This window comes from Kogia breviceps, chromosome 11 (assembly GCF_026419965.1).
Source record: "Kogia breviceps isolate mKogBre1 chromosome 11, mKogBre1 haplotype 1, whole genome shotgun sequence".
NCBI classification, from domain to species: Eukaryota; Metazoa; Chordata; class Mammalia; order Artiodactyla; family Physeteridae; genus Kogia; species Kogia breviceps.
In genome coordinates, this window is record NC_081320.1 from 5,394,906 (window position 1) to 5,411,250 (window position 16,345).

The 16,345-nt window shown below is 47.6% G+C and overlaps 1 protein-coding gene across 49 annotated transcripts in view; it reads right to left on the reverse strand.

Moving 5' to 3' along the window:
* Positions 1-464: 464 nt before the first annotated feature.
* MAP4K4 (mitogen-activated protein kinase kinase kinase kinase 4) overlaps positions 465-16,345 on the reverse strand; it is a 173,801-nt gene continuing 157,920 nt past the window's right edge. For 27 of the 49 annotated variants that reach the window (XM_059079475.2, XM_059079452.2, XM_059079474.2 and 24 more), the window contains 7 exons: positions 14,621-14,764; positions 11,659-11,793; positions 9,185-9,285; positions 7,381-7,530; positions 6,672-6,831; positions 5,745-5,884; positions 465-3,938 (listed from right to left, as the gene is read on the reverse strand). In XM_059079475.2, coding sequence (XP_058935458.1) covers positions 3,855-3,938; positions 5,745-5,884; positions 6,672-6,831; positions 7,381-7,530; positions 9,185-9,285; positions 11,659-11,793; positions 14,621-14,764 — 914 coding nt within the window. In that variant the 3' untranslated portion in view covers positions 465-3,854. Of the gene's footprint in view, positions 3,939-5,744; positions 5,885-6,671; positions 6,832-7,356; positions 7,531-9,184; positions 9,286-11,658; positions 11,794-14,620; positions 14,765-16,345 lie in introns of all 49 variants that reach the window. The other 22 variants (XM_067007083.1, XM_059079451.2, XM_059079450.2 and 19 more) reach the window with 1 other exon arrangement.

Consider the following 16,345-nt stretch of genomic DNA (forward strand, 5'->3'; position numbering starts at 1 on the left):
GTGACCTGGCATCTATCCAATGAGGAATGCTCCTGCCAGGCTATGGGGGGGTGGGTGGGGCACACCCGTGGGTGGGGCTGTGAGGACCCTGCACTGAAGGAGCTCCAGTGATTAGGCCTAAGGTTATGTTTATGTGCCAATCTGAGAAAGCATCCCTTTCATGGTCCTGTTAGCTACACAACAGACAGCGTAGCGTGCATGTAAAATGAGCCTCACTCCGTTTTTGGCTTCAGGAATGTGGCGATCAAGAGCTCACCCATCAATTTCATTCCAAGATCTTTGAACAAATGTTTGCTGCTTTCGTAACCTGTGCCTGCTGAGCCCCTGGGCCACGCCTGTTAGGGAGATGGCAGGATCTAGGAGCCGCCCGCTCAGGCCAGGGCTGGCACGGGGGAAGGAGGATCCTTAGAGGAAGGAAACATTCTGAAGGAAGAGAATATATTTGAAACTCATGCCACGTGAAATAGGTGTCATTTTTACTTTATTTAAGGACAAAAGAGGGGAGAAGAGGGACAACAGTAATTTTCATAATACACAGAAGACGAGTTAGCACTGAAAAAAGAAGGCTGTGTGTGTACTTGCCACCAGTCTGCTTTGCAGCTCTGATTAGTAAACAATGCAGCTTGTCATTTGCATTACTGTTTAGCAAATTTATACTTGGCAGAACTGGGGATTATGAATCAGCGTAAGTGGACTACAGCTAAGACAAAAAGCCTAAATAACCCACAAAAAATCACTTAAAAATAAACCATAAATACGTGATGCACATTAGTGTTAACAAAACCATTTTTTTGTAAACATTTTCTCCAACACAACATGGGCATGAGAAAAAGTAAAAACACTGCGCTCGATACAGAGAGACTCTGCTTTAAACACAGAAAGGTATCACTTATTAAAGCTTTGACTAAACCTAGAGCCATACTGGTATTTTGTTGGGAAGCGCCGTCATAGTTTTCCACGTTCCACATTTAACGGTATCAGCATCATACTATCTCCTTCTGCTGGTTTTGCCATCTTTGCGCTTCTGTGAAGAGTCGCTACCGTGTTAGAGGGAAAAGATTACTCCTTTCTCTAGAAGACAGACGTTGCGACAGCTGGCCACCTTTCAGGGAGAAACCTAACCGGGCGCCTGCTTGAAGCTGTGGCAACAAGGTCTCATCTACAAGGCGGGGAGGCCACGGAGGGAGGGATACCGCGGCCGAGGAAAGCACACCGCAGGCACCCACCCAGGGGACCAGTGGCGGGCTGACCCCGGTCAGCTAAGCCCGGCGGTGGATTCAATCACGTTCAACTCCACCACCACCAGGTGCTGCCCAACTAGGACAGGCACACCCTGACCTGAGCTCGGAGCCCATCGCCCCTGAGGGAAACGTGGTTCTTGTCAAGTTCTCGGCACTCGGCAATTCCAATGAAACAGCATTTGCGTGGTCTGTGTCACAGCCCTTGACTTACAGACACTGAGCTTCAAGTCTGGATGATGCAGACCATGAGGCCTCATCCCTTTTTGTATCTTCCACGTCGGTATCAGAAGCTTAGTATTTTTTCAAAGACACCTGCCCAACTTTTACCTTTCGCTCAAGTCACGGGAGGGGGCTACACCTGACCCCGCCACGTGGTCCTTTCTCCTCCCGGTGCACGGGTTCACTGAGACACATTTCATCTTGGGTCAAAAGCCAAACCGAGTAGGTAATCGCCGGCAGGGACGTGATTGTGACAGCAGTCCCGTGGTGACCGAGTCTGGCCTGTCTCAGAAGTCCCTTCCAAGGGTGGGATTAACTCCCCAATCTTCTCTATGTTCAGTATGAATTAGTAGAAAAGAACTACCTCTTTCTGCCTTGGACATCAGCACTACACCAAAGTCACACACACACGGAAAACCTGTTTCCCCGGCCTTATCCTTCCAGTACGGAGGCGGGTTTTCTCAGTGGGTCCTGTGGCGGCGCGTGTACGCGACCAGCTGTTGTTTCTGCATTTGTGAGTGTACGCGCTGTTCACTAGGCTTTGAAATTCACAGGAGAGCCTCCCGGCGAAAATGCTGACCCAGGAGGAAGGGAATGGCGAGTCAAAATGGACGCCCCACGGGATGCGAAAGCCGGGCCAAGCCTCAGCAAACGGGTGCAAGTGACTGTCGGAGGAAAACCTCCACTTACACGCCGTACAAGAGAATTCGCCACGGAGGAGGGGTGAGCCTATGAAACACCGGGCTTTTGTTTGGTGGACGCAACGTTCCCGTCAGAACTCAACAACAGGAAAGGCGGACGGCTGCAGAGCACTGCTCCTTTACCAAGTAATTATAAATCCTCAGAGGAAGCGAGTGACCAGAAGCCATGAAACCAATTATTACCCAAGACATTTATTACAAATGTCATGAACATACTCAGAAAGTAAAACTGGTTTAAAAAACAGAGAGAACGGGAGAGCAAGGGAGAGAACGAGACAAGCCAGGGCTTTGATATCACACCCAAAACACAGGAAGAAGCTATCTTATGAATGAGCAGTATTAACTACATTCTTAAAACAGTTTTAGTGCATTTTTTAGAAAAAGGGAAATAGCCCCGGCCCCGAGGAAAGGTTCCTGCAACACCGTGTTAACAGTTTGTGGGGCTGTCCCCATATGACCACCTGTCTGCAAACCCCGATGTGAGAAATGCTGAGGCCCCCTCGTGCCGTGGGTGACGGCCGCCCCCACCCACCACCGCGGGCGAATCTGGTGGAAACAGCGCGATCTGCTCTCTCAAGTGAGAAAGCAGGTGCGCCCGTCAGCGAGACAAGCCTCGTGGCTGTTTCCCATCTTCAGGGACAATTTCTCTTGTGCCTACTGAGACCTGTGACGAAATAACAGTCAAACTTCAATTGGATAGTTTTGGTATTAAGATTAAATTAAACATTAATGTTTTCCTCCAAAAACATATAAACTAAACCACCTCTTAATGCATTAAAAACAATGAGGTAGGCGAAAAAAATAAACACGTGGCTGAAAAAAATTTTTTTTCCCCTCCGCAAGTGCAGACCGTGGTGAAACTGCTGTTGCACTTCTAGGTTTAAACAAAAATTAAACCTTTGACCGAGGCAGTGCTAATACTGTCACACAACAAGGTTCTGGCCAGGATACAAATGCACACCTTTTCTTTTCTTTTTTTTTTTTTTTTTTTTTCTTTTTTTGAAGAATTATCTGCACATGATTTAGGCAAAACCTGGTACACAGAAAATGACTGAGTTCTTGGCCAAAAAAAAAAAAAAAGAATTCCCAAGAAACCAAATGCCAAATGGGTCCCTATCCCACCCACCCCACCTCCCAAGCCCCACCCACAAAAAAGTTATCCTAGTAACTGTGTCTTTCACATTTTATAAATATTAACTTCTTAAACCTGCACCTTCTTCTTTGTCCACATATGGTCACATTACAAAAAAGAAATGTCAATTAAATACATTGTTAATGTTACTATATTAAATCTGCTCTTGGCTTCAGTGACCTGCTCGTCCGAGCACATCTGACACCCGCTGTGCCCACTTCTAACTACCCGCCGGCGTGTCTGTTCTCCACCTGCAGACACCCCGGGACAGAGTCACAGACGAGGAATTCTGGAGCTGGAGGGAAGGCGTTCGCATTCTACCTGATGCTTGATTCCAACACCGATAGCACCTGATGGCAGAGTCTCAACAGCACCAGCTGCGTTGCAGCCTTGATTTATTTCGAACAGGGCAAGAAGAGAGTGGGGGTGAACTGGTAAGAGCGGGCGGGAGGGGAGAGGAGACCCCCGCCCGCACGGCCTGGGCGGCTCCGAGCTCCAGCTGCCAGGAATTCCAGGTTCTTAGCTTGATGACTCCGGGGCCGGCATCCCCGCCCGCCGCTCCTACCAGCTCAGAAGGGAGGTCCTGCCCAGCGTCATAAAGTACACCTGGCTGCTGCCCCCGGACCGGACCGAGGCGAAGAACACCTGTGGAAGGAGAGTGGGGGAGAGGAGGGGGCTCAGCGGGACACTTGGCCCCACAGCCCCAGGGGCCCCTCCCAAAGGAAACCTGGGATGGTGTCCATTCGTCTGCGAAGGAGCCAGTTTTCCTCTCGACCAGGAAGGCTCCTTAGCCGACGGATGACTCCTCGTCCGCTGTGCCCTACTGTGAAAACGCAGAGGAACAAGGGCGGTGTTCCCGCAAAGGGATCACCTGTGTTCACCTCCACGGCTGACACCTTCTGAAAGGTGAATGGGACCGACAAACTCAGTGCGCCGTGGGGAGGGCTCCTCAGCTACCTCGTTTTTCTCTTTTAGAAAAGGAAGCTGAGATGTACCAGTTATTTCATATGACTCTACAGGCAAAGTAATCTAATTTAGTTTGGGGCCTTTTATTAATAAACCCCGATGGACGCGACATCATGAATGATAAAAATACTTAAATGCCTGAAGTTCAAAGAATATCACGGTTATGGCTCCACTGAACATACTTAGGAAAGCGTAAGCCGAAAAAGCCGGCAGAATCCTGGGTTAGGTCGGAGGTTGTACGGATTTTCAAGGTGAAAGATTTAGCAGACATTACGTAGGAAGTAAAAGGCCAAGTGCGCCGGCAAATGGGCTAGAGGACCGCGGGAGGCAGCGGGCTGGTGGCGCCGCAGCTCTTGAGCGGGCGAGCACGTGGCTGGGCAGGGGCCCAGCTGACGAGGAGAAGTGACAGCTCTCTTCATCTGAGGAGTCAACCTGAGGTCTGCTCGCTAGGAGGTTTAATATATTTTCACGTGAAGCAACAGGGGGAAATGTTTCTAAGGCTGCAGTGGGCTGCCCCAGGTGGTCAGACATAGTTTTATCCAAGTGACAGAAGACAGAGAAATTTGGGCTTAGAAAAGGCCAGAGGGGTCAACACCCTTGGCCAGTGTCTCTTCCACTCCTGCAAGGCTGATCTGGGGAGGGAGGGAGTCAATCCCAGAGAAGACAAGGATGCGGCCAGTTTCAAAAAGCAAGCATTTTAACCGGGGCCTTGATGCCTCAGGGTCTCACCTGCCGGAAGTACACCTACTTCTGCATAAAATGATTTCAGCTCTTAGGCATTTATGCCACACAATGAAGTTATTTCACTACTCAAAAGGTGGACTAACAAGTGGTGAATTTCTGGTAGGTATCAGGGGAGAGGAAGTTTTACCCTGTTACTTAAATTTGCACGAGGGTTCCTTCTAAACACAAAAGAATTCCATCCATCTAAACGGGTAGCTTTAAGCTTCTCTATCCCTAAACCAATGTAGCCTAGGCAGGCCACCTAATGGGAAAAAAAAAAAAAAAACCTCGAAAGACAAAAAAACAAAAACCCAACATAGGATGATTTCTGCAGAGATAAACATCTCCACACCCTCAACAAAAACAAAATAAAATATATCACGGGGCTTCCCTGGCGGCGCAGTGGTTGAGAGTCCGCCTGCCGATGCAGGGGACGCGGGTTCGTGCCCTGGTCCGGGAGGATCCCACGTGCCGCGGAGCGGCTGGGCCCGTGAGCCGTGGCCGCTGAGCCTGCGCGTCCGGAGCCTGTGCTCCGCAACGGGAGAGGCCACAACAGTGAGAGGCCCGCGTACCACAAAGAAAAAAAAAAAAAAACAATGACCTCCACAAACAGGCCTAAAAAGTCACTACTGAAAAGTTCCTTGATAAATTTATTTCAGAATCTATCAAAACCCCAACGAAAGGCTTCACCAAACTTCATGGAAAATAAACCACTGCTAAAAGATAGTAGCAACTAAAAAGAAACTCTAAGGAAAGCGTTACCTTGTCATTGCGTTCACATAAGAATTTCAGTCTTTGAGCCCTTTTGTGCATAAACACACCGTCCAAGTGGCCGGTCTCCACAGACCGGATCTCTATGGCCTTTTCTCCCCAGCCCATCGTCTGATTGGATCGAATATACGCTTTTTGAGAGGAGAAAACACATAGTGTTAAAGGTAAGGAAACAGCCGTGGAAAGAAACTGCTCAGCTCTCTCTCTCTCTCTCACTCACACACACACACACACACACACACACACACACACACCTCTGAACAGCTAGTATTTGGGGGCTTTGTTTGCAGGGAACTCTGCACGTGCACCCTCGTGGTCCACCCTGGGAGGCGGTATTTTGAATCAACAGTTGAGGCAGTTCACGCCGGAGCATCTCCCGCTCCCCCCTCACCCCATAGCTTAGCTCGTATTTTCATCACACTAGTTACCAGGGAGGCAGTGAGAAGGAAAGCCAAGTGGACAGAACCAGTGACGTAACTGCAGTTAAACCAAAACAGTTTGGGGATATAAACTCGGAGCCACGAGGGTTCCAGAGGTCAGCATTCGCTGCTGAACGCACAGGGACGATCAGGAGGCCGCGTGCCGACTGCGGCCGGGCCACGGAATGGCAAGAGCGATCACTTCCTCTTCTGTCTCCCCTCACCTCCCACACATCCGTCAACAACTACACCTGCCCTACTTCCCCTGGCCGCCTTAAAGATTAAATGAAGGACTGTGAACGAGAGAGTTTTAAAACCTAATTACTTGGATTTTGTCCTAACGTAAGACTATTACATGTGTCACGGTCTGCAATCTAACTTTCCACCACCCACTGCCAGCCACTCTGTTAAGTGGCCAAAGGGTCTGAAGAACCCGTAAAATCAGTACGCAAACGACACGCCTCTTTAGGAAAGGCCTTCTCCTGTCAGGGACGCGCACCTACAGACGTTGGCATCTCTCCCCACTGCAGAACCACATCCTTGGTAATCCGTCCGTAGGTGTTCACATAGACCCCTTCGTCTTCATAGCACACCAGAAGCTCCATTCCATCTGTGTTGGGGAGGATGATGATTGCGTGGGGTTTGATGCTACACTGGATCTAGAGAAGAGGAACAAAGCACAGGCAAGCACGTCTGTGGCTACTTCTATCCCTGCAAAGGGGCTCAGTAAGAATGTCCTGGGGGAATGCCCTGGTTCAGATTCCTGGTGATAAACACAACGCTGGATAACACTGTGGGAAACCCACGTGATAGACATATATATCTGAAAGTCCACCTCTCATAGGTCCCATAATCTACTAGTTCACGTTTTCGGAGCCCCTGGAACATATCTGGATTGGGGGCTCCACTTCATAAATGGTGTTCCTCCAACCAGCCCCGACCCACGGAGGTTCTGACCTGCCAGCAGCTGCCCAACCCTCCCGTGTTAGTGAAAGCAGGGCGAGGAGGTTTTCAGAGCCAGGAGAGTGGGTCTCCACTTGGCTCCGAGCAGAGGGCTACTGAACAGGGACGCCATGTAAATACTCACCCCCACAGCACAGGGAAAGCAAGGGATCCCTGCTTGTGTTAGTTCACTAAGCAGAGCAAAGGAAAAAGTCAAAATAAAATGAAGCCAGTCAACCAACCATAGAGTGTGGGTTCTTTCTTACGTGTGTTGGTAGATAAATGTCATAGACTGATCCTGAATCCACATCAACGGCATGGAACCCAGCACAGGACCCATAGATCACTTTCAACCTCTGGCCCTCCTCAACAGTGAGGTCCACCAGTAACGGCTTATGCACCAAATCTCCAAACGACTACAAAAAGCAATGGAGAGAGCAGCTGTGAGACGAAGCAGAACTTATTTCTGATGGTTCAGACGGGAGAAGCCAGACCCGGGCGCGCCGTGACTCAATTACTGAACCACCCTGGCAAAAACCGTAAGCAAAACTACTCTGTACAATAAGTCTTGAAGTTATTTTGCTCGTATCTATCTGTCAGTCAGCACCAGCTACTCCAACGCAGACAGTGGAGAGAGAGCTGCTGCACGAGACACGCACGGGGAATTTCACCAGTGTGAGCTGCTAGCAGCGTCTCTGCCGAGCTACTCAGACCTCCACTTTCATTTTCCAGCTAGAGCGATAAAGCCAATGAGAGGCTACCACGTACCGTAACAGCCGGGTGGCCTCAGTTTTTCATTAACGTCAACACCTGGAGCTCATAAGGCTGATTTGAATAAGGTATTTATTGATATAAAGCAACTAGTACAGTTCCTGGTACCTGGTACATGAAGGTAATTAAGACCAGAATTCAGAAGATAATTGTAACTATAAAATCAACAGCTTTCAGTCAATAATATGTGGCTTTATTTATTTTTTAAAGCAAATATGATAACCCCATTTATACTGCTTTACTGGGGAATCAAGGAATAAGCCATCTAAATACGTCAATTTTCCAAATAATGGAAGCCTACCCTTAATAAAGTATGTCAAAACTATTTAAAAACAAAAGTAAATAGAATCTTTTTGGATACAAAATTCTTAACTTCTTGCCCTGCACTAAAACAGCCCCGGGGGACAATGCTTAAGGTTTTTTGTCTAATATCAGAAATGATGTTAAGTGATTTATAATATCTAATGTTATAGTAATATCATTTTTGAGTTAAGAATTTTATAAATTTGTATCTAGTACAAACTCTAGAAGTATAAAAAAGAAATATTCAGGGCTTCCCTGGTGGTGCAGTGGTCGAGAGCCCGCCTGCCGATGCAGGGGACGCGGGTTCGTGCCCCGGTCCGGGAAGATCCCATGTGCCGCGGAGCGGCCGGGCCCGTGAGCTGTGGCCGCTGAGCCTGCGCGTCCGGAGCCTGTGCTCCGCAACGGGAGAGGCCCCAGCGGTGAGAGGCCCGCGTACCGCAAAAAAAAAAAAAAAAAAAAAAAAAATCCACAAAAATAACTGCTAATATTTTTCTACAGTATTTTTCTTTGAACAAAAATGGTATATTATACATATTTTAATACCTGTTCTAGTTAATGTATAATAATGCATTCCTTGTGTCATCAAGAGTCTCTGCAACTTCATTTTTAGTTAGTCCTCTGCTGAACAGATATACCTTAAAGCTGCCTATTGCTGGATACCCGTCAGAAACATCAAGACCTAAATCTTTACGCGTGTCCACGACTTTAGGCGGAAGGTCAAGGCCTGCGTTTTAAATGGAGGTGGTGTCAGTCTGTCCCTTCAGTCCAGGCGCCTGCCCAACGCTCCGCCCCTCTCTCACACCCCGAGGACTCAGAAAGCCGACAGCTCGGCTTGTTCCCTTAGAGACGGCCTCTCTCATGAGCAAGTTATACCAATATCAGCACACGGTTTTAAATGATCAGGCGTAACCACTCGGGGCTTTTAGACGTATCCCCTGGCTCTCGGCCACAGCGTACACGGCTGATGCTACTTTTAAGTGCACTTGATGTTGTTACCTTGAAGGCCATAAATTTGTGATATGGCTTGGGTGCCCACGCATAGACTTCCACAGAACTCTTCAAAGCAATGACCAGAAACTTGATCCTTTCATATTTTACTGCAACGACAAGTAAGAGGCGCACAGGTCAGTATCAGTGAGGAACTGTGAATTCGCTCGCTGTCCTCTGCAGACTCTCTAAACATGGCTTTCTGCTGGTCCACCCAAGCCAACGAGAGAAAAATGCTGAGAGGTCCAGCCTCATGGTTCATTCTTCCGATTCTTTAATGTACCACTCAGGCTGTCCCCCTCCTCCTCCACGTCGTGCTGGACTCACCCCCACGCCCTGGCTGCCATGCAAGAGCACTTCCGCTGGTGTCCCTAACCTTTTTAGGCTGTAAGCACTTAACAGTCAAGGACAATGTCAGCCTTTCCACCCTACCACCTCGAGGGCTCAGGACTCGTTCAAAAGGATAATGGTGTGAACTGATCAGACGAGAGGGCCCCGAATCCCAGCAAGAGGTCCAATCTTCCATGTGGCCTTTCCTGAGTCCTGCGTGGGGCTTACAGATGGAGGAACACAGAACGCTGATGACAAAATACTCATCAACTGAGTCTGAGTTCTATCTATTTCTGTGTACAAGATCAAGTATCATTTCAAACCACTTCCTGAGCTACAGAGATAGAAGTAATTGCTAGGATGTTAGCTAAAGTTGTGTACCAAAAGTAAAGGAAATCTCTCTTTACTAAAGAGAGGCCTCTATATGTATGTATGTATATATATATATATATATATATATATATATATATATATATATATATATAGAGAGAGAGAGAGAGAGAGAGAGAGAGAGAGAGAGGGGGGGGGGGCGCTCCTTTACACAGCTGTTTCAGTCCTCTTCACAGCCAGCAACTCTGCTTAGAGCAGATACCCGGAGGGGCCCTGGCCACACCTGACTCACGGGCTGGTGCAGACTCCCGGTGTTTTCATGGGCTCTCTAAACCGCAGCACCCCGCCTTTGACCAAGAGACATGGCTTGCTGACTTGATAACTCTCCTTGTTACTTCATGTACTGTCACTATTCAAGTGAGTCACATGACTATTAGTATACAAAGGATTATAAGAGGCTGTCGAAACCAGTGCTGATGGGATAGAATTTTCTGTGATGGAAAGGTTTTATGTCCACCCTGCTGATATGACAGCCACTAGTTACATGGGGCTGCTGGGCACCTGGAATGTACTAATGTCACTGAAGAAAGAAACTGTCAAGTTTATTTCATGATGATTAATTCACATATAAATTTAAATACCACCCCCACCCTGCCTTCTGAGCCCAGCTCTGTTTAACACATCCGCCTCTCACTCTCCTGTAGGGTCATCTATTCAGGGACATTTCAGCTGTTATGAGCCGTTTCATTACATTTAGCCTTAGACGATTTCAGTTACGTATCAATAAATAAAAACAGTACACAAAAACACAACACAGAAAATTCTAATCCTGAAATCTATACCGAGGTGATAGAACCCTGCAGGGTCACGCAGAGTCAGTCCTCTATCGGGGTGGCAGCCGCACTCATTAGTAACCAACGAGCTGAGGGCCGCGGACAGGTTACATAAACAAGACGACAACGCCAAGGACTGTAGTATCTCTGGGAGCAGAGGCCCTGACTACAGTATGTAGTTTCATAAACAAGGAAGAAAAGGAAACGCACAAGCAGGAATCAACGTTCAATACACCCCTTACGTTACTCAGTCTTAAGTATACAGTCTCTGCATACTTAAGATTCATACCATCTGCTGACCTTCTCAACCTCCCATTTCAAATTCAACTAGAACACGTCATCTCGCCCATAAAACTGTAACTGGGCTAAGCTCCATTATTTGCCCTTTATTTCCAACATTAGTACCTATATTTTGATTTTTTTCCCCAACACGAAAAAACTTATTTCGGTTTTGTTCCTGTGAGATCTTATTTCAAGAGAAGCAGGGCAGGCATGTTGAGGAGGAAAGAACAAAACGGTCGCCATGAAGCAACGAGTGGCCAGAGAGATTCATTTCCTAGTGATGAGCAGAGTAGCTGTCTGCAGCGCATTTAATGCAAACCGACGGGCCACAGCCACTCGGGCCAACTCTCAAACGTGCAGTGACTGCCAAGGACCCAGAGTCCTCCAAGCGAGGACAAGCCTACGGCGCAAAGAGGGAGTCCAAATGTCTCTCCTCTGGCAACGCTTCCTTCTTCTCGGCAAGACTGTCCAAGGCAAGGGTGAGAAGGGGCTCACGGCGGAGGGCGGGGACAGCCGGAGTTGAGATTCACACTGCAGGCCTGCAGGCCTCGGGATTAGAAGGTGCCTCAGAAACACCCTGATGCAGAAATGAGTCACAAGTCTCAGAGACAAGTTCATTACTAAAAGCTTCACAAACACGTGGATCTTAGATGGAAGATTAATCAAACCCTGCAAAAGCAGAACCCTGACGGCCGCCGCGGAACGTACCGACTTTGTAGTGCACGCAGCCTTCCAAGTCGCCCACGGTCGTCCAGCCCTGCTTCTTCTCAACTTCGGGATCGTTGTGAAGTATTTTATTTCTTAACCAGGACAAATAGTAGACACGTAACTTATCCTTTTTGCCTAGCAAAACAAATATAAGTACTTTACACGCGTGTTCAAAAGTAGATATCATCGTCCACAACAATAGTAACCCACAGAAACAGCAATAAACAATAAACATCATCCCCCTAGGGAACATTTTGTATCAGTTTCACTAGAAACTCAATTCAAGCTACTAGGTCATCGATTCTCAGAACTCTCTAGTGTAACAATTATTTCCCATGTGCGAGCACAAAAGGGTTTCAAAGATCACCCAACCTGGGGACTTGAATCCAGCAAACGGTAATAAGCCATAAACTGGAGATGGGCCCAACTTACAGAGCTCACAGAGACTCACACCCAGAACACGTACAGAACGCCTATAAATCAATTAGCAGAGAGACAGCCTAGCAGAAATACTGAGCAAGCACCTAGAACAGACAAAACACGTTATCGCAGAGATTCATAAAAAGGTACTTGCTCTCAACGGTCTGAAAAGGCTACAGACTGCATAAGCCCACCTATGACATTCTGGAAAAGGCAATAGCGAGACAGTAAAAAAAGAGCAGCTGTTGCCAGAGGCTTTGAGGGAGGGAGGAGTAGGTGGAGCAGCGGCGGATTTTTAGGGCAGTGAAAGTAGCCCGTACGATGCTTAACGGTGGATAAAATTATGCGTGCGTCGATCCCAGAGCACGCACGCGCACACACACACACACACACACACAGAGAGAGAACGCTAATGCAAACTGTGGACTTCAGCTAACCTGTCAGCTAAAGTACTAATACTGGCTCATCCGCTGTAACAAACGGACCACATTAATGTGAGAGAATAGGGGAAACTGGAGAGGGCCAATATGGGTCTATACTTTCTGTTCAATTTCTGCGTAAACGTAAAACTGCTCTAGGAAAAGAGCCAGACACAAGAGAGTATCTAGCGTGTTCTAAGGTGTTCAGAGTCAGGACAGGGCTTCCCCTCTGGGGAGGATGGGCAGTGCAGGGGAGCCACCGGGGGGCTGGGATGGCTCCCCTCGTCCCCAGGGTGGGGGGCTACGTGGATGGGTTCTAACTGTGACTCTTCATGGAGCTGTACACCATTTATACGTCTGCGCCCTTTCTGTGTCATGTCTTATACTTCAACACAATCTTCTCAAGTTTTGAAGAATTTTTGAATGTGGGAAAATACTCAATATATTCAGGGAAACAAAGACGACATCGTTTTATGTACAGTGTTTTACTCCCACACTATGAGATATATTTACAGAAACGAGGAGGGGGAAATACAGTAAAATGTTAACAAGAGGTATCTCTGAGATGGGGGTTACATTTTATTTTATTCTTCCTAAGTTTTTTTTCTGTTTTCAAAGTTGCCTACAACTGACATGTATTAATTACTTTTATGATGTTGAAAAACACTGAAAGCTGTAATAAAGAGGAAAAGAATACAGAAAAGTAGACCAAAAAAACGGTTTCAGTTGACTACGGATCCCCATGAACCACTGTGCTCACTGGATCACAAAATGAGGTTTAAACCATTTTTTAGCTGATTTATTTTTCCTACAATTCTAAAACCTATTTTCCATCACTTTTTAAAGCTCAAGTTTTAAATGGTTGTTTTCTCATTTAAGTATGAGATGGATGGTGAAATTTTTGCATTTCAACGAACATCTTTACTTAACCCAAAAGCCTATCTGAAAACTCTAAAACAACTGCCAGAAATTTGTTACATATAAATAAATATAACGAGTTTGAGTTCACAGATAATTAAATCAAAATCACTGCTGGTTATCAGAGGACAAGTCTTACACTTCTATATACTCTTTGACGCAAGCAAAACCACAAATTATTAGGAGATTATGATCTAGGCAATATGGATTCATTCATATGCCCGATGGTTAAGTGAGCTGCAAAGATACTTGTGAAAAATGTTTACATGAGAGGGAAAAAAAGGAATAATCGGAAAGACTAACAACAGAAAACTAGTAAACAAACTATAGTACGTCTGTGCAAAGAAACATCCTGTAGCCGTGCAGAATGGGTACCACGAAGGAACATTCAAGGGACAGGAGAGAGCAGCCTACAAGGTTTGAACAAACAAGAAAGGACGGGATACACTTAAACTTCAGAACAGTGGTTACCAAGGGCAAGCAGACACCAAACATATGCATAGCAGTGTATTCGAACATCTGTTAAAAACTATCTCGTCAGCATATGGGTGTCATATTATTCTCTCAATGTCTGAAATGTTGCATAACCATTTTTATGGAGATTTTTTTCCCCCTAAGTGTGTATCCTGAGTGTGTGCATGCTTAAAAGACTGGAAATTAAAAACTGAAGTTAACAAATGTCATCTTCGGATGATTTTACTATTTATTTCTCCCATTTGCTTTTCTGCAGTAGCTTCTTACTTTCTGCAATGAACACATATAATTTATACTAAGAAAAATGCTCTTTCTAAAAAGACACTTATAGTTAAGTGTCGACCGACATTAGGAAAAAAAACCCACGATACTTTTACCATCAATGGCAAAGACCAGTTCCTTGTGCGTGAAAGAGCCGTGTGGGAGGGAGTGGACATAAACCCACACTCTGAACGGGACAGGCCGCACAGGGCGGCCGCAGGGTGGCAGGCAGTGTGAAGTAGCAAGTGCAGGTTCCTGTGCTCCCCGGACCTCTCAGCAGAGCCCCAGGCAAATGTGTACACGTGGGTCCCCTCTGAATACATTTTCCTACCACGTTACTGTAAAATCACGCTACGGTTCTCGGTCATTTAGCTATTACTTCAGAAAAGGAACTCACTCGAGTTCTGTGCCAGCAAGTACCACGTTTTTAAACAGTGCTGGGGGCCTGCTTTCCCTGAACACACGCTTACCAGATATTGTCACCAAGACATTCAAGCCTTCCAGGACGTCCATCTGTTGAAATCGTCTTCTGTTGATCAGAGGATACACCTTCCCTTGGCCACTTCTGTCCAGCAGCATCAGGCCACTCTCTGTACCCACCAACAAATTCACTCCTATTTGAAGGACATAGAAAGCCCACAATTTTACTGTGTGCTTGACAAACAGCCTTGCATGGAGCGGATAGCAAAGCCTATCTGGAAGAGTGGTTTCCTCAAGCCACCCACAAACAAGAGAGCTTAAAGTAGCCAAACTGCAACAAATCACCACAGAGGAGAGAGGGTGAAATACTCACTTTCATGTAAAAAAGGACCTGGCGGGGACGGGGACGGGACGACACGACACGAGCCCGCCTCATCCCCCTGATTACCTTCACCACCCTCCAGTTTCCGGTTCTTCCTCAGGTGCCCCAGGACGTCCCAGCCCACCGTCTCCTGGGTACCACAGACTCTCCATCTCATCCGTCACATCAAACACCCGAACAAACCTTCGTCTGATGTCACGATCCCCGCCTGCTTCCTTCACCTGTCTATTCACGGGCAAACTTCTAGAATGAGCCATACACAGCCCCCCTAGTCCTTAACAGTTTGTGACTGCTCGGGCGTCTACCACTCAGTTTAAGGTTTCCTTAAAGACCACCCTCCATCATCCTTAAGAAAGGAACAGCTGCATTCAGTCCTGGCTCCCGCCGTTTCTCACCAGCAGTGCGCGTGCGCAGGCGGGGGGCGGGGCGTGCCTCCGGCCGAGGGCCTATCGCGGCTCCACCCTCTCCAGCCTCATCAGCTCTCCCCCTGGTCTCCACGCACCTTCGCACCTTCTCTGCTTCCTAAGCGCGGGCGTCTCCCTTGCGGTCTGTCTGTGTCTGCTGGAGCAAGACCTCAGAACCATTAACTCCTGATTCCGCCCCCAACTCCCGGCTCGTCCATCCACTTCCAAGTCCTACCGAGACCAGCCTCTCGAGCCCTGCCGTTTCCATCAGCAGCACCGCCAGCACGGCTGCTCCATGCAACTAGCCAAGCTGACCCCGCCCGAGAAGACCCCCTTCACGTTCCCGTTCTTCTGCTCTCCCCGCCTCAGGCTCTGGCCGCCTCACACCGCGGACGGGTAGAGGCCTGAGGTGAGCCTGCTGCGACCCCCTCCCTCCCTCTACTTTCTTGCGACTGTACCGCAAACAGCCCTAACCTTCCTGCGACACTCATCGGGCCGTACTGTGCCTTCAGAAATGGCTCTCTCTCTCCGAGAGGGTACAAAAGCATCCATCCAGCGTTCAGAACTCTCTGCCCCTCAAGCCAACTTTATCATTCACTTATTTGCCCAATTACACCGATTTCCTTGGTCTATAACCCTGGTTGCCTAAACTAACTTGGTAACTTGTAGCACAGAGCACCTTGTACTCCGAGGGGACTGGGCACATCTGTGTTTGCACTGAGTCGCCAAACTGGATAATAAACTCGCCGAGGGAAGGAACGAAGTATGTGTGCTTTTTACAGAGTAATCGCTCCATCGGTATTTTCAGGCAGATGGAATGACAGGGGAGAATAGCATATATGTCTCGAACCACGTCATCCATGTTTATTCAGACACACACACACACACACACACACACACACACACACACACACTCTCTCTTCCAGAAAACTTCAAAAGAACAATGGTGAAGGCAATAGGAAAACACCCTCCCCGCCCGCCCTCAGCTC